Source organism: Chiloscyllium plagiosum, chromosome 22 (assembly GCF_004010195.1).
Source record: "Chiloscyllium plagiosum isolate BGI_BamShark_2017 chromosome 22, ASM401019v2, whole genome shotgun sequence".
NCBI lineage: Eukaryota > Metazoa > Chordata > Chondrichthyes > Orectolobiformes > Hemiscylliidae > Chiloscyllium > Chiloscyllium plagiosum.
In genome coordinates this window covers 30,484,954-30,504,179 of record NC_057731.1, presented here as the reverse complement: position 1 = coordinate 30,504,179, position 19,226 = coordinate 30,484,954, and the positions used below count along the sequence as shown (strand labels likewise).

The following is a 19,226-nucleotide window of genomic DNA, read 5'->3' as shown; positions in this document are numbered from 1 at the left end:
TGAAAATTTCTTAAACCTGAGGATTGCACATTTGTATGACAAGGTATAAAGATTTGAGGCAAGGCAGATAAGTGCAATTTTAAAAAAAGACAGATTATCTGTAATTGAATTGAATGGCAGAATAGTCTGGTGAGGGAAAATGACTGATTTTCTGTTCCTACATAAAGTGATTTTGACTAGTGCCGCATTCCATTTTGTTTGCTTTTTTGGTAAGTATCTAAGTGCTTAAATTAATAAAAACACTGGAGTATAAAATGTGTACTCAAATGCAAGTATAGACAAAGCACAATATTTCCCAGAGGCATTTACCTAATTCTATTTAAGAGTAAGAAAATCTGTATCTTTGCTTGAATAAATTTTTATAATTGAGGGGAAAATTCTTGGAATTTGACAATGAAAAGAAAAACTTAACTGTGTGGTCGGACCAACCTGCTTTAAAATAATGCTTTATGATGCAAGACACTTGATAAAGAAGGGTGTTGTACCTAAAGCATTAAAGAAAGGGGCTCCATTCCAGCCTAAAGCACAATCATTGCCATTTTAAAATCTGTCATGTACTTTCCTTAGTTTGCAGATATGTAGTTATATTATTTTCCCATTTCCAGGTGAAACATTTTTAAATGCAGCCTGGTATTGTGAAAAATAGGATGACATTCTTACAGTGGACTAAATAACATTGCCAATATGGGGGTGAATTTCCATGGTTTTTTATTTTGACCAAGTAATTGTAGGTAAGGTTTGAATCTAGTAGTTTATAATGTTTGCATGGTAACATAGGTAAATTTTGTGGAGTCAATTGCTCACCTAAAGCACCCTAATCTTACTGTATTATCTACCACATTCATTACTAAGTGACCATGAAGTCACCCTATTATTCTTAGCCTAATTTTTAGTAAGATCTTAGTTTGAAGAAAATAGCTTGTGGTGAATGAGAGTATGATTTATTGCATGTTAGCTTCCAAGAGCTAGTGATGAATCTGTGACAGAATGGAGTGGAACAGACAGGCATTGTCAATGGAGCTGTTTATTGGTTCACTGGGGCTCATTATGGCATCAGGTTTTTTATCTGAGTGAGTAATACTTCTCCTGATGAATGTGTGCACTGAGTAGACTGGCAGAATCTGCATGACCCATCAGCTCTACAGTTTGATTTATGAGTGCATAGGAGTTGGGAAGATCACACTTGCAGTGCAGAAAGTACTTGACAACCAGTATTTCTAAAGAAGCAGATGTATTATCTATTGCTTAAACCATTGATCCAAATTACAGGCTTGAATTCAACATTATGATTTTATAGCTGCATGTATGAATATATAAAAGATTGTTAGTTGTGGGTGTTTCCTATGGGAATGTAAGTATGAGAAATAGCTTTACTACTGTAAAGTATAGTCAAACATTCCAAACAGTGTGCACATGTGTGATTTAAAAGATGCATGCATTACTGAAAATAATTGATCTGATTTATGAAACTGTACTATGACTATTGTATAATTGCCTTTTACTGTATCATAAATATACTAAGCAAATTGTGGTTTGGAGTTGTGGGGGGTGAAAAAAGTTGACATTTTTAAAAAAGAATAGGCCTCAAGTTAAACATGTTTAGGAACACAATCTGAAATGCAGCTTAAGATAAAGGGACATGGTCAATTGTCAGATATTTATGAATCTATTAATTGTGCACTTGGAATGAGAAAGCGGAGATTGCTATCTTGAGAGAACTCTTGCAGAATTTCAGAACAAAGTATATGATTAAATTTACTTTCAATACATCCGCTAGTCTTAATGACTGTACAGATCTGTCAGTGCTGGTTTCAGTTTCTGTCACTTGACAATGTGCATTGTACTAAAGGCTAACTCCTCTTGCATTCCTTTGTATTCAATGAGGCCAGAGGAGAGCATCCCAAACATAAAGGTCCTGCTGGCAGTATTCACTTGACAAATAGGTAGTCGCACCCACTTGGTCCAGAACAGCAGAATAAGATTGATCAGAAATTAAGATAAACGACGTTGTCATTTAGTATTTTCTGCAGAAACTCAGTTGCAGTCTGGGTCTAATGTTTAGTTGGACCAATTCTTTAATCTGTTCAGCATCTTCCATTCACTCCCTTTTAGGCAGATAAATGCTCTGAATTTGCAGGGTTTTTGATGGTGGACTGTGATCCCAGTTTCAAGGTTTAGTGCAGATTAATGTGACAATCCTAAACTTGCGGTTTGTCGTTCACTTTTCTGCAGGCAGTGCTGTGGTCCTGCTGTCCCATCCATGCCAGCCACCTGACAAAACCCTTCTTTGTTCAGTGAAGCATCTGAATTTTTATTGATGTTTGTAAAAACTGCTGCTGAACAACAAATTTGATCATGAAAAAAATTTTATATTTGGCGAATGATGTTGCATGTTTTCAGATCTAAATAATTGAATTTTAAACTTTGTTCATGGTGTTTCAGCTTCCACCTTTCTTCCCCATATGTTTGTCTCAATCTTTATTGTGCATTCTAATTAATTTTTAAAAATTGGTATGTGCTTTTGATTTCATAGTTTACTGTTTGATCACTCCTCGATGTGAATTGCTGCTTGCATAGCTTGATGACATCACTTGAACTTGACTCTGTATTCCTGTTAAACAATACTGCAATTAAACAAGAGATGTGAAAGTTCTAGCGACAAAATTTAAGGTATCTCACCAAGGCTTTCTTTGCAGCTGGTTTGGAGCACCCTTGCTTTGTTGATCACAAAATCCCTCGGTCACTGTCTTTGGGTGAGGTTTTTATGAAATATCTGATTGAAATGATCAGTGTATTATGTGCAGTCTTAACATTCACTTTTTTAACCCTTTTAGGATATGCAGATCTACTCTTAAAGCTTGAACAGTTCACTCCAGTTTGCTTATTGCTTTATTTGTTGGCCTGTACAGATTTTGTGGATGTTTTTGTCTCATAAGTGAACACATTTTTAATTCTGACCAAATTAGAATTCATTGGTCTCAGCAACTTAAGATTCTTCCCTGCTGCCAAAGATGAAAAGATACCTTATTCCTATTAAGTTTGTTTAAGTCACAGGTTACAAGCACTGAACAATTCGGGATTCATAATCCAATAAGATGTCATGGGCTGCCCTTTTCTAAATTTCAGGCTGCACAATTCAAACAGAAGCAAGTAATGAATAAGAATTAAGTGCAAGTTGAAAGCAGTTGACTGGGTTTTAAGACCACACTGCAAAGGCTGAATGACTACAATTTTCACACCACAATCTAGATAATTAATGGGGATCAATACGCTCACGGTATGTGAAGTTAAATGATTGGGAGAAGAAGAACTGAAGGTAGATAAAGAGGATGCTGTACTGTAGTTTCTTTGTTTGTTTGGCTAAATGCTCAGTCAGTTGTTTGAGTCATTTTTGGATGTCAAGAATGGCTAAACTTAGCTGCAGGACTACTCTGAAGAGACCCCCCTCTTCAGACATGATCGCAGTAAATCCAATTGGTCCTTTGGTAAAATCAGTTCTGAGTGTCTCATGACTGAACCAAAATGAACTAGTTATTTCTGTCTAAGAAGGGAACTGACTAAGTTATTTCTGACGTACTGCGCTTTCTACACACCTCTTGCTAATGTATTTCTCTGAATCCATACTTTCATTCTCTCCTTATCGCAACATAATTTGTGTGATTCTTGCCATGATTTTTCTTTCTATAGCCACAAGGCTGCATTTGAAGAGTTTCACGATTATTTGACTCCTGTTTCTATTATGCATACTGTCCTTGTTGATATCTGTAAGATGTTCAATTTCTCATAATCCTGCATTCTACTGTTGCATTCTGTCACCTGATTGTTCGTTCTGTGTTTAAATTTGTATGCTATTTCTGCATCTGAGTTTTGATTTCAGATGTGATGTTGAACTAGGGCCCTATCTGTCCATTGAGTGAATGTAAAATATATAATGACTTTTGTCACCGAGGAGTTATCACGGTATACTGCCAATATTTATCTAACAAACAGCATCCCAAAAAAAACTCAGTCATCACTAATGTTTGTAGAAGTTGTCTGTGCACAAATTAGCTAATGTGGTTCCTATACAACAGTGTTTTCACTCCTGAAGTATTTGGCTTGAAAATACTTTTGAGGAATTAAGTGATTATGATAGACACCATAAGTTCAGATCTGTCCTTCAATCACTACCATTCTGTCATTGTTGTTGAAATAGCCACGTGTCTTTTGTCTGCTCCAAGATCAACTTCTCTTAAGGGTGCCATTCCCCAGCTTTTATGAAGATGATATTTTTGATTGTGGACTCAAATGGGAAAAGGACCGTTTTATAAAATGGAGAATTGTGGAAGGAATTGCTATATGTAAAAGCAAGTTGCCAGCACTTGTCTATATTGTTGTTTTGTTCAAGCAATCTGGGGAGTTGTTTTAGTTGCAGACAAACTGACACTGGATCTTTGACTGGCAACAAGCAGCTGATTGATTTGAGGAGTGGTGTCCAAATGGTGATGACAATTTGCCTTCTGCCTAGCAGCAACTACATAGTTGGCTCCCAAGTAGCTGAACAGCTTGTGGATGTGAATGAGATGGCCAGAAAATGAGGTGCTTTTTCTCTTCAGTGAAAGATACATAAAACCTGAAGAAAGTCAGTTTAATTTTCCTTGGCAGTTGCTGTAAGTGTGGCTTTTGACCCATTTTATGTTTTAGAGATGTTATAATTCACAATTGAGTCACTTCTCCTCCTGAAAGGAAGTGAAAGTAATTGGAGAAGACCGATCTGAGGAGCAGCAGGTACACTCATCCCAAAAGGGGGCATAAATTTAAGGTGAAGGGTGGAAGGTATAGGGGGGATGTCAGGGGTAGGTTCTTTACCCAGAGAGTAGTGGGGGCATGGAATGCGCTGCCTGTGGGAGTGGTAGAGTCAGAATCATTGGTGACCTTTAAGTGGCAATTGGATAGGCACATGGATAGGTGCTTGAGCTAGGACAAGTGTTCGGCACAACATCGTGGGCTGAAGGGCCTGTTCTGTGCTGTATTTTTCTATGTTCTAAAAGGATCATCTTAGTGAACCCTGTAGAGAAGGACCATTTGAACTGCCTTCCAGTTTTTCCCTCCCACCAGTAAGCCCAATATATTTTGTTTCTGTGTCTGCATGTGTTTATAGGCGGTTAGAATCTTTATATGTTATATGTGAAGTTATATGTTAACACTTCATAGTTACTTAAAATCTATTTTTAATAAATTGTAACTCTGAAGTAATGATACAAGGTTGAGCTTTGTCAACCTGGGTCTGAAAAGACAAATTGGGGAATTTTGTGTACCTTTTAACAACCTTGACTTTTGTGATGACTCTGAGAATAGAAGTCCCTAATTTTAATGTGCACTACCTCAGTGAAGTGTAACACCAGCTGAGCTACATCCCATATCATCTTCAATGTGAGTTAACTTCTGTTGCCTCCTCCCTATATAGTATCTCTGTCAATATTCATATCCTTACTGATGAGTACATGAAAGTGCAAACTCACTAAGCCTTCTGTGCCATCTACTGATTTGTCAAACTAGGTCTGTGGAAATAGAGAGGGAACCAACAAGAGGAAAATCCATTTGACCATGCCATCACCTGCAGCAGATACATCGGAAGTAGTGACTACCACGCTACCACTGTGTTGACTGGAATAGATTTCGAATGGATTCTTGCAACGCAAGATTGGACCATTCATCAAGTGCTGTGGGCCATCAGCAACACCATTTGTAACCTGGCATATCTTCCATTTTGCCTCTATTATTAGGTTAGGAGACCTGATTTAACAGGTGTAGAATAGCATGCCAGGAGCAGGTGTATGAATAGGAAGGGTTTAGAGGAATATGGGCCAAGTGCTGGCAATTGGGACTAGATTAATTTTGGATATTTGAATGACATTGGATCGAAGGGTCTGTTTCTGTGCTGTGCATCTCTACAATTCTGTTTGTTGCCCATCCCTAGTTGAACTGAGGACTCGCTAGGCCATTTTGAGGCAATTGGGTCATAGAATTATTTGAATCAACCATGTTGGTGTATGGCTGGAATCACATGTAGACCAGACCACACAAGGATGATAGATTTCCTTCCCTAAAATTACATTAATGAATGACAGTTGCCATTAAGCAAGTTTTTAGTCCTAGACTTTATTGAATTCAAACTTAACCATCTGCCATGGAGGGTGTGAAATCCTTGTGCCTAGAATAATACAGCGTGACACAAGGAAGTCCCAGTTCTTGCATGGTATTTTGTAAATGAGATTAGTTTTGTTTGTTGTCTGTATAGGGTCTTTCAAGTTCATTAGCTGCTGTTCAAGTATGTTGGTGGGTTTGTGGGCTACTATGATGCCAAACGGTCTGAGTAATCTGGCGGTCATTTCGGAGATGTCATTGATGTAGGGGAGAGTGGCTCTGGTTTCTGGATGTGTTTTGTCTGCTTGTTTGGGTTTATTGCTGAGAAATCGGCAGACTGTGTTCATTGTGTACCCATTCTTTTTGAATGCACTGTGTAGGTGATTTTCCTCTGCTCTGCATAGTTCCTCTGTGCTACAGTGTGTGGTGGCTCATTGAAATAATGTCCTGATCTATCTTAGTTTTTGGATGTTGGCATGATTGCTTCTGTAGTTCAACATTTGTTCCATATGTGGTGTTTTCCTGTAGACGCCGGTTTGAAGTTCCCCGTTGGCTGTTCACTCTAGTGTGACATCTATGAAAGGCAGTTTGTTGTTGTTTTCCTCCTCTTTAGTGAATTTTATGCCAGTAAAGGTATTATTGATGGTCTTGAAGGTTTCCTCTAATTTGTTTCGTTTAGTGATGACAAAAGTGTCATCCACTTAGCGGACCCAAAGTTTGCTTTTGTTCAAACTGTTTGTTCGTGTCTTGCATTTCTGTCTATAAGAACCCTGATATTGGAGATCCCATGGGCATTCCGTTGGTTTGTCTGTAGGTCTTGTTGTTGAAGGTGAAGTGGGTAGTAAGGCACAGGTCCACTAGCTTGACGATACTGTCATTGCTGATGAAGTTGATGGTATTTGGTGTATGTGTCTTTGGGTCTTCTAATAGTATAGTTAGTGTTTCCTTGGCCAGGTTGATTGAATGTGAATAGGGCTGTTACATCAAAGGAGACCATTATTTCATCCTCTCTATCTTAGTGTCTTTGGTCTTCAGGAATTCTTGGGTGGAGTGGTTAGAATGGCGTGAGTCTTCTACTAAGGGTTTAGTCTTTGATGTAGCTCCTTGGCCAATTTGTAAGTTGGTGTTCCAGATGGCGAAACACTTTATTTAGGCAGAAAACTAGCCACCAGGATACATGAATGTCAACTAGCCACAAAACAACATGACCCCCTCTCACTGGTATCCTTACATACAGATAAGGAAGGACTCCACTTCGACTGGGACAACACATCTATCCTAGGACAAGCCAAACAGAGACAGGCACGAGAATTCCTAGAAGTGTGATGTTCCAACCAGAACTCTATCAACAAAAACATTGACTTGGACCCCATTTACCACCCCCTGAGACAAAGAACAGGAAATGACATCGCCACAGGAAATGACAGCACCAACCCAAACATATAAATAGAAAGCAGGAAACATCAGTGCTTTGTCCGGAGGCTCACTGAGGATGTTACCTAGTATGGTGACGAAATGTCTGAAAATGAACCTCCCAGCTCAGCAAGCAAACCAACATCCAGAACCTCAACCTGAGCTGCAAATCTTCTCAAAAAACTTGCTAACAATAAAATATGTTCTATTCTATCAAGGATATTCTATTCTTATTCACTGGCTCTGCATGAAGTTAGTGTTAACCGTAAGGAGGACAGAAGGTCACCAAGAGTGTGCCATCATTTGCAAACACCGTTGAGTACCATTTGTTACTCCTCAGATATTGAATCAGTCTGTTCAATTGCAGCATGACCAGAACAACAACCAGGCTTGGCCCTGTAGGTGGCAAGTAGCATTCATACCATACAAAAGCTAGGCAATGCTTAATAGGGAGCCCAATATTGCCTCTTGATCCTCAATGACTTTAATGTTGTTGAATACCTATGTCAAATTCTGGGGTTTGCTATTGATTGGAAGCTGAACTGGGTGAGACATATGTATGTGTAGCTACAAGAATTTACTAAAGCTGTGCAGCAAGAATTGGTGCTAGGTCCACTGCTTTTCATTAATTTAGAAAATGATTTGTATGTGAATATGGGAGGTATGGTAGTAAGTTTGAAGATTACCCCAAAGTTGATGGTGTAGTGGACAGTGAAGGAGGTTTCGTCACAGTGTAACGGGACCTCAATCGGATGGACCAATGAGCCAAGAAGTAGTAGATGAAGTTTAATTGAAATATGAGGTGTTGCATTTTGGTAAGGCAAATCAGGGCAGGCAAGGGCTGTGGGGAGTGTTGCAGACAAAGGGACCATTGGGGAAAGGAGACAGGGGAATGAGTGGTGCATGTATGGAACAAGCTGCTTAGAAGAGGTGGTGGAAGTATGTACACTTACAATACTTAAAAGGTGTCTGGATGGGTACATGAATAGGAAGGGTTTATTAGAGGGATATAGGCAAAATCCTGACAAGTGGGGCTAGATCCATTTAGGATATCGGTTGGCATGGATGAGGTGCACCGAATGGTCTGTTTCCATGATGTAAAGTTTTATGACTGACAGATTAGAGGCTCTGAATTCAGTATTTCTCATCCTGTCTTCGCAGTGCCAGTCCCTTGTCCACAAGTTACGTATCTGACGTGTGATGGAGTGTTCTTCAGTTGCCCAGATAGGTGCAGCTGCAATACACTTAAGTTTGATACCATTGAGGATAAAGCAGTTCACTTGGTTAGCACTTCATCTAGCCCCTATAACATTTGCTCATCCTACTACTGATGGACTGCAGGATCCTTTGTTACTTTACACATCCATGCCCTCGACCATCTAGAAAGATGAGGATAGCAGATGCATGGGACCACCATCACCTACAAGATCTCCACAAAGTCATACATCATCCTGACTTGGAGCCCTGTCACTGGGTCACAATCTTGGCACACAGTTCTGAATAGTACCTCCACCCCAAGAATTGCAGTAGTTTGATTTGGTAGCTCACCACTTTGTCCAGGATAATTATGGATGGGCAATAAATGCTGATGTAGTCACTGATGTCCAAGTTCCCTTTAACAAATAAAAAGATGGTTATCATTTGGGAATTTGGAGTTTTAAAATGGTGACATATTTTGGTTTTAGTTCTTGAATGTAAATTATCTGAGAGAAAGTTGTTTGGAATGGTAACCTAAATACATCCATTTGCAAGTAAGCATGCTTCAGTTAAGTGCCTAATAGGATACTTGTGCGTTATTGATGAAATCTTTATACAGCTGAGTTTAGGACAGGTGGAGAGTACAGACTGCAGCCACACTAGTTTAATTTGACTTCAGTTTGGAGAATTAGAACTTAGTTCTGGAGCACAGTTTCCGCTGAGCAAAAGAATTCAGATTTTGGTTAGAAGAGCCTTTTAGTTTGTGAAGTCCAAGCTATATTAGTGTAGAAAGTTTCAACTTGGTGGAACTGAAGGCAAGCAGAACGGGAAGGCTGTTGTAAACTGCAATATAAGAAGAATAAGGCTGGAGGGGGAAGATGATTCGACAGCTGAGTGGTATTTCTGTTGGATTAAATATCTATAGGGATGTCGATGGGAAAGCGGTTGAAACTTTATTTGCTGTTTGTTTAAAATCTTTCAACACTGTCGTTTTTGTTTTCTTTTGTGCAGTAAACTTCTGTTCTTTATATTAAAAACCTTAAGCAGCTCCATGTGAACATACTCTATGACTAACTACAGAAAATAAATGTTTGATTGATCAAGCTGGTTTCCAATCTGGCTAGTCGTCTTGCCATCGGCTGAGATCATAATGATCGGAATGCACATGTATTTGTCACTATATAATTTTCAAAACTATTCGAAGAATCTGTTGGATAATGCACTGACTGTAAAGAGTCAGTACAGTCACTTCTGATTTTAATGAAGTATGGTGTCCTAAATGCAAATTGCCTTAAGATGTTTGCCATCGTTAGTTGAAAAGTGGGCAGTCCACTTAATTGTTATTTCCTTTTGATAGATTAGGATTTAGTATTTTCTTTAATGTGCGCAGTTATAATATAAAGTATTACTCTCTTTTTCTCCTTAGGTGTACACGCTTTCAGTTTCAGGAGATCGCCTAATTGTGGGTACTGCTAGCCGCCGTGTGCTAGTATGGGACCTGAGGAACATGGGATATGTACAGCAAAGGAGAGAGTCCAGTCTGAAGTATCAGACACGCTGCATCAGAGCATTTCCAAATAAACAGGTAGTTAATGTATTATTCATCTTAAACCAATATTATAATTGGCTCAAACATGTTTTAGTTGATTCGTACACTATGCGAAGTTAAAGTCGTCGTACGGCTGCTCTCAGATCAAAGAGAAACAACTGGTGGTGATTTAACCTGAGGGTCGTCACACCTCAGGCCAGGGAGAGGTTGAGAAGACTTTCAGGATAGTGTTCATCAGCTCAGGAATTGAACCCGTGCTGTTGGCATCACTCTGCAGCACAAACCAGTTGTCGAGTTAAGTGAACTAATTTTCTTTGCACTGTATGTCAATGTATAGAATGTAGGAGCTCCCATCATCTTGGAGATGGGTTAAAAAAGATAATTTGATGCATTTAGAATTATTACACCTGATAAATTGTATAGCAGCATGCCATTCTAACTTCCCTAATATCTTGAAGTATCTTGGGAAGTGCAAAAACTAGGCTGAAGGAAATCATGCAAGCTCCAAGAGACTTTTCCGTCGTATGTTGCAATGTGAATTAACTAATTCCTCATCTTCTAACTGGCAATGTTCTCTTCTGTCTGAAACTTTCAAATTCATATGATTGTGAGAAGCTCAGTTATCACAAAATATGGAAGTTGTTGTAGATGGCTGATTCTAAAATAAAAATAAAAATGTAAATGTTTCTTAGCAGCCATAGTTGGTTATGCTATAATTTGGTAGTTTTGTTCTCATGCCATGCTGTGTCATAGGAAACTTGTGTAGTAGCAATACCATTTAAACTAATGGGGTCGGAATTGCGTTATAACCAATATATACTTTAAAAGTTCGCGCTATAGAAATAATGTCCCCAGTTCGTCAATCGTGTTATGGCAAATTTGCTGGCCCATATCCCTCCAAACCTTTCCTATGCATGTGTCTATCCAAATGTTCTTCTACACCTTTCCACAGCCTCCCTATTCTTAAGATATGAGGGCCAAAACAGATTAGTGATTTCAGTTGCAAATATATAAAAATCCTTATCCTTCTCTCTGCAGATGTTATCTGACCTGTTGAGTATTTCCAACATATTTAATTTTATCTGAACTTTCCAAATCTCCATTATTTTGTTTTTTTTTCACAATAACCCTATGTGGTCTCTGGTTTATATTCAACAGTCCTAAAAAATACAACCTAGAGTCCTGGATGTTGTGACTAGTGGAGAAGCAGTAATGTTTGCTGATTTCACAGAGAGATAGAAACTTAACCTAGTTTGTTAGCTGCAGTTAGAACCACCTTCTCTGGCTGCAGCAGGGCATTGCACCAGGAGGAGCAAACTTTGTGTTAATATAACACTGATGAAACCTTGTTGCTGGGGAATTGGAGACAAACCCTTGAGACCAATTTTCAGCTCATTGATAGTTGAGCTTATTTTAAACCAGTTATGACACTTTTTTAATTTTAAAAAAATCTGACTTTTAAGTTTATAAACATAAGAATACTGAGCCAGAGAGAAAGAGAGAGTGTCTGTGGGAGAGAGAGAGAGCGGAGGGAGGGACAGGGACAGACACCAGCATGTGAAAGTTCTGTGACAGTTAAAAGTCCATGTGTTAAAATACTGTGCAAGTTATTGGTGAGTGGCTGAAATTCATGCGCTCCTTATGTCTGAGTTTCTTACTGTTAGAAAATCTGGGCCACTGTGTATCTTGTGAGCTGTAAACTCTTAACTTGTTGTCATGTTTCTTGAACAAGCCCCTTTGCAAGATGCAGTTTTCCACCTTCTTGTGAGGTACTGCAATTGTCCAACTTATTATATTTTGTTTTACTAACAGGGAAAAAAAAACAATAATATCTTATTAAAGTTTTGGTCAATGTAAGCAATGTTGCCTGCTTATAGTATTCGTGAAGTACTCATCATAGAAAATACAATATGTTTTGACTTGTATTTAAAAGAAATATTTGATCAATGTTTCCCTTGGATACATAATATAGGCTGTGAAGGTCTATAGATTTCCTCAAGCTATGTTAGGATACGTGAGGCAGAAGACTTAGTTGCACAGATGGCAGCCAGTCTGACGACAATTTTTTACATTGACTTTTCCTTTGCAACTACTTCCACGGGTTCATAGTGGAAAAAAACTGAGTTAGTTTTTGATTAGAAATGTTATAAAAGATGGACATAACAGTTTAACAATGCTGTGAAATTGTTTCAAATTGCTGCAAACTAGCTATAGTTGCCCACTGTAGTATGGTTAAATGCCAGTTAAATGCCTGAAATCACTGATTTCTACTAGAAATTGAATCATGATTTTGACCTGGCACCAGTGTAAGGGTTCCTGTCAGTGAAAAGCAAGTCGTACCAAATGATTCATTGTACTTGTATCTTTTAAAAATATTATATGATCTCGTGTGAGAAGCAGGCTACAACAGAATATGAAGGTCAGTGGGTTCATGCAAGAATGCATGTGGAAGGTATTGTTGATGTGCAAGACACAGATGGTGATACTACTTTGGCCTATTAGTTAAATACTTTGTGTCTTCATCTCAACTCTACCCACTTTCACTTTACAGGTACCGATTATAGTTGAAAAGTGTGGTGCTGGAAAAACACAGCAGGCCAGGCAGCATCCGAGGAGCAGAAGAATCGACATTTCGGGCCTATGCCCTTCTTTAGGAATGAGCCCTTCATTCCTGAAGAAGGGCTTATGCCCGAAACGTCGATTCTCCTGCTCCTCGGATGCTGCCTGGACTGCTGTGTTTTTCCAGCACCACACTTTTCAACTCTGGTCTCCAGCATCTGCAGTCCTCATTTTCTCCTAGGTACCAATTATATTCAATATTACTGTGTATTTACAGTAGGTTTTGAGCAGTGGCAAAGAGAGCTAAATTATGTATTGATTTCTCCTGTCTTGCATCGAATGAAGAAGTATTAGGGTATTGTGACGATTTATGCAGAAAGATTTTTTTTTCATCTGGTTTTGGAACTTCTGGAGTTTTCATGGGATCAATTTTTTCTGCTTTTTAGGGTTACGTTCTGAGTTCAATTGAGGGACGTGTTGCAGTGGAGTATCTTGATCCAAACCCAGAAGTGCAGAAGAAAAAATATGCTTTTAAATGTCACCGATTAAAAGAAAACAACCTTGAACAAATTTATCCAGTCAATGCAATTTCCTTTCACAGTGTTCATAACACATTTGCTACAGGTAAGATGTAGTACAAAACATGAATTAACTAGCTTTCTGAAAAATAATGTTTTGATCTAGTTACATTTTCTGTTACTTCAGGTTCAAATTAATGTATGTTTGTAATCATTAACTGGTTTACGTGTACAGAAACATGAATTCAAGTAAGCTGGATCAATTTGAACATATTTTCATCTGATATAGTTTTGTTTATACAAAACCTTGTTTAAACAAACTTTTTTCGTTTGTTTTTCTTGAATTTGAAATTCCTCCTCTATTATATGAATTTGAGATTCCCAATTCAGTTCATGATATTTTAGATTTTTGTCTGCTTCTTGTTTATTAAATCAGAATTGGTTAGATTTGTATGATCAAAGTAAAACTTCAGTACTAGGATGCTACCTTTCAACTATTCTTGGCACAGTTAACGTTTTCCTTGGATTCTTCACTTGGTTGCCCACATGCACCAGCACCTGTCATTTTTAACTTTGGAGATATTAAAGTGCAGTTGACTCAACTAATGTATATGCTGTTGTTACTTTCCAATACCAGCTGCTGTGCTTTCTTCAAATACTAGTCAGGGGACCATTGGAGGATATGGAGGCTTTTGTATACCGTAGCCTTTTGGTTTTAGTTTTGTGGATTGAATAGCATTAAAAACAGAAAAGGTCTGTGTGCATTTCCCACATTGGTGCACAGGCCAATCATCTCCATCTGATTATTTGTAATCTTTGCAGTTGTAAGTATGCAAATCCTGACAGTATGAAATTTATAAATCTTCAGAAAATATTTGTTTATATTTTGTGTTTTGGAATCACTTTGACCATATAGTGGTTTTAAAAATAGATTCTAATTCCCTGAGCCTGTCTTTCATCTGCAAGTCAGGTTTGGATTACACTCTCCATTTGCCTGAACAAAATTAAAGAAGCTCAGCAACATCCTGGATCAGCACTCCATCCACCAGCTCGAACGTTTACTCATTCCACCATGATAGTGACAGTAGCATACATTCGAAGCCTCTATTGGAGCAATTCACCTTCGAAACCTATGACTTCTACAACCTAGAAAGACCAATGCAGCAAATCAGAACACTTACCTGCATGTTGCTCAAAGCCGCACAACGAACACTTACCTGCATGTTGCTCAAAGCCGCACAACATCCAGACTTGTAACTACTCCACTTCCTGTACCGTCACCCTTGGAATTTGTTTTCCAGTGAACCTGCACAAAGTCATCTGCAACATCAAGTTAGAGATGGACAACAGGTGCCTTGCCTGTAATATCCACATTCCATGAAAGAATAAAATAATTTATTTGCAGATAATTTAAGCAAAGCCATTTAAAAATTGATGTGAATTTTGAAATCGATAGAACAAGAGAATGAAATGGCTGTGATAAACACCGATTCAAAGATTTTAGTTCATGGATTGGAGCCTTGGAGTGGCACTTATTTCTGCAGCTTGGTATTAGAGTCAAATTTACTCTGGAAATTTAAACAATAGGAACATTTTGTTGAAAATGCATCTCCTGACTATGATTAATCAATGCTTCTCATCAAGTTATGTTTCTTTTTCTTTTAAAAGCTTTACAAAAATAGCCCTAATTTTTCTTTGTGTTCAAGAATATTCTGGCATTTTTAATTATTTTAGTTAATTTTAAAACACGGCTGAATCTTTAATAATATTGTTATACACGAACCTTCACATGTAAAGGCAGGTTTTTTTTGACTGCTGGAAGCTGAAGTGGTCTTACAAACTGCTGTGGCGAAAGAAATTCAATTTTAGTAAAACTGTACCCTGACCTTAAATTTACCTGGAACAATTCATCAACTTCACCAACACATTCCACCCTGACCTTAAATTTACCTGGACCATCTCTGACGACACCTCCCCCTTCCTAGACCCCTCCATCTCCATTAATGATGACCGACTTGACGCTGACGTTTTTTACAAACCCACCGACTCCCATAGCTACCTGGATTACACCTCTTCCCACCGTATCTCTTGGCAAAAATGCCATCCCATATTCCCAATTCCTCCACCGTATCTGCTCCCAGGAGGACCAGTTCCACCACAGAACACACCAGATGGCCTCCTTCTTTAGAGACCACAATTTCCCTTCCCACGTGGTTAAAGATGCCCTCCAACGCATCTCGTCCACATCCCGCACCTCCGCCCTCAGACCCCACCGCTCCAACCGTAACAAGGACAGAACACTCCTGGTGCTCACTTTTCACCCTACCAACCTTTGCATAAACCAAATCATCCGCCGACATTTCCACCACTTCCAAAAACACCCCACCACCAGGGATATATTTCCCTCCCCACCCCTTTCCGCCTTCCGCAAAGGCCGTTCCCTCCATGACTACCTGGTCAGGTCCACGGCCCCCCTATAACCCACACTCCCATCTTGGCACCATCCCCTGCCACCGCAGGAATTGCAAAACCTGCGCCCACACCTCCTCCCTCGCCTCCATCCAAGGTCCCAAAGGAGCCTTCCACATTCATCAAAGTTTTCCCTGCACATCCACCAATATCACTTATTGTATCTGTTGCTTCCGATGCGGTCTCCTATACATTGGGGAGACTGGACGCCTCCTAGCAGAGTGCTTTAGGGAACACCTCCAGGACACCCGCACCAATCAACCACACCACCCTGTGGCCCAACATTTCAACTCCCCCTCCCACTCTGCCGAGGATATGGAGGTCCTGTGCCTCCTTCACCGCCGCCTCCCTCACCACCAGACACCTGGAGGAAGAACGCCCTATCTTCCGCCTCAGAACACTTCAACCCCAGGGCATCAATGTGGACTTCACCAGTTTCCTCATTTCCCCTTCCCCCACCTCGCCCTAGTTCCAAACTTCCAGCTCAGCACTGTCCCCATGACTTGTCCTACCTGCCTATCTTCTTTTCCACCTATCCACTCCACCCTCCTCCCTGACCTTTCACCTTCATCTCCTCCCCCACACACCTATTGTACTCTATGCTACTTTCTCCCCACCCCCACCCTCCTCTAGCTTATCTCTCCACCCTTCAGGCTCTCTGCCTTTATTCCTGATGAAGGGCTTTTGCCCGAAACATTGATTTTACTGCTCCTCAGATGCTGCCTGAACTGCTGTGCTCTTCCAGAACCGCTAATCCAGAATCTGCAGTCATTGTTTTTACCCTGAATTAGATTCAGTACAATGCTAGCAGAGGGAAAGTCAAACACAGACATAGTAGGGGGGAGTTAGCATTAAACTAGAAGAAATTTTTGGCACACATCAATGGAGGGGATGCAGGTACAAAGTTTATATCGGCAACAAATTGCAACAGCCCATATCCCCTATCTAAACAAAGTCACAATCACTAATACGCTTATCCTTAAACCTATGTTGACCCTTTACCCTCACTGCATTTTAACACCTCCCTCTCGATGTCAACATTGCCTCCCACAATTGCAGATTCTTTCTGTTTTTGAGCTCTTTGAATATATTTTCCCCTTCTTTTGCCTGTACTGTTAGTTGTTTAGCTCTTTGCTGTTTCAAAACACATTCTCTGAACCTCCTGTTTGCTCTTAACCATTTTTGAAGGTATTTTCAGTTTTACGCTCGCTCTTCTTTTGGATGGTGTCCTTTCACTTAGTTATCTTCATTTATAAAGTGTCTTAATGAATGGCCAACATTTTGAACATGGTATTTTGATCATTTGCATATGAATGTTGACCATGTGCTTCTGAATTATCATTGAGTATGATGTACACAGGTTTGAACAGGAAGTTGAAGGTGAAGCTGTAGGTAACAGGTGAGTATGTGGTTATGAAGACGAAACTATTGGAGTTGCGATTATGTCATTGTTCAAGCCACTAATAGAAAGAAGAATGGATTATGAAAATAAACTGCTGAGGTGAAATTTTAGCGAAGTTGAAGGAGATGAAGAAACTGAGCCTCTTAGTTACAGTATAATTTTTCACATTACCCAATGCTGTTTGACAGTAGAAGTTAGATTGGGGGACTTCAGAAAGTAAAGCTGGGGTAAAGCATGTTATTAAATTTTGGAAAGTAGGCAACAGTGGGAGTTTGTTTGTTTTGAGAGTGGTTGGAGGTGTTGAGCTGGCTGATGAGCAACTTTGCCACTCCTTCAGAATTGCCCAGAAGTCTTTGAAATACGAAATTGTAACCTCTTCAGAATTCTCATTGAGAGTAAAAATCGAGAAAACATAGCAATATTAAATGAACTTTTTTTTTCTTTCAATTATTGAAGTTGATCAAAGTGGCCAAAGGTTTTTTGGTCAGATTGAATATTAATCTAAATGGGTAACAGTTTGCTCCCTTACCAGTTGAAGTGGGAAAACAATTGAAGATAGACTAATGGTGAGAGTCTGAGGTTAAAAATATAAACTCAGCAAATCTGGCAGTATCTCTAGGTACTGCATGTGAAAGTAATATTCTAATCCTATTTAATTTAGTCATCCAGTGTATTGGCCTAAATTTTTGGTGTTAAAGAAGAGCTGGGAAGAGATAAAGAAACAGAGCCTCTGTTAGCAATCTGATTTCTATGAAATATATTTTGTGACATTTAATGTTTGTTTTGTTACTAAAGAATTTGTTCAGCTTTGAAGTTTCTGCTAGATTGCAGTAAACCAAGTCAATATCTGCAATCCATCCAACCTAGATGACGTCCAATACAAATTCGTTTTCACAATCTTGTTAGCTAGAAAAGACAGTCCTGATGATTGTGACTGTTAAATTAATTGCTAACCTTTACAGTTTTTTTGTTAATTGTGCTGATTTGTAGACCTTGGAGAAGATTCTAAAATTGAGCTTGTGACAATGATTTGTTTCCAAGCTAGGATGTTGAGTAGCTTGAATGGGAGCCTGCAGGTGGTTGTCTCTGCTCCCCTTTTTCTTTAAGATGGACAAGGTTAGAAGGTGCTGTTTAAGAATCCTTGGTGAATTTCTGCAGTACATCTTGAGTGTCAGTGGTGATGAGCGTAAATGTTGGCAAATTTTAGTACCAATTGGACAGGCTAATTTGTCTTGGATGGTGTCAAGTTTCTCCAGTGTTGGAGCTGCACATCTTCAGGCAGGTATTCCATTGCACTCCTGATTTGTACATTGCAGGTGATGAGCAGGCTTTGGAGAGTCAGCAGGCAAGTTATTTGATTCCTGGCCTCAGACTTGTGACGTAGCCAAAGCATTTATAGGCTAGTTAGTTCAGTTTCTGGTTAATGGTCACTCAGGATTTTATTATGGGTTTCAGTGATAGCAATACTGTTGAATGTCGAGGAGAATGTCAAGATTGTCTCTCAGTGGAGGTGATCATTGCCCAGCCCTTGTGTAGCATGAAGGTAACTTGCCACTTGTCAGCCCAAAGGTGGATATTGTCCAGGTCTTGCTACAATTGAACACTGCTTTCGTGACTGGGGAGTCAGCACTAGTCGCACAGTAAACATATCCCCTTCTGTCAGTTATGATGATGGGAAGGTCAGTGAAGCAGCTAAAGATGATTGGGTCAAGGATGTTTCCTTGAGAATCTCCTGAGATGACTGAACTTAAGAAACCATGACCATCTTCCTTTGTGTTAGGAATTGGCTGAAGACTGCCTTCTGTTGCAGGATATCCACTTAGCAGTTCTGACTGAACTCATGAGAACAGGTCTAAGGATATTTTGATAGTAATTTTTATTTTAATTTGCTAAGGTAATGACTAGATCAAACATCAAGGAAATTGTTCGGTGTAGATAAAGTAATTGCAATTACTTAAAATCTGATTTATGGCAAATGACTTGAGGTATTCTG

The 19,226-nt window shown here is 39.3% G+C and overlaps 1 protein-coding gene across 1 annotated transcript in view; it reads left to right on the top strand.

The window, feature by feature from the left end:
* Positions 1-19,226, top strand: part of bub3 (BUB3 mitotic checkpoint protein) — a 37,163-nt gene that overhangs the window by 15,922 nt on the left and 2,015 nt on the right. Inside the window, exons 5-6 of the mRNA XM_043712665.1 lie at positions 10,163-10,321; positions 13,291-13,468. Coding sequence (XP_043568600.1) covers positions 10,163-10,321; positions 13,291-13,468 — 337 coding nt within the window. The remainder of the gene's footprint in view (positions 1-10,162; positions 10,322-13,290; positions 13,469-19,226) is intronic.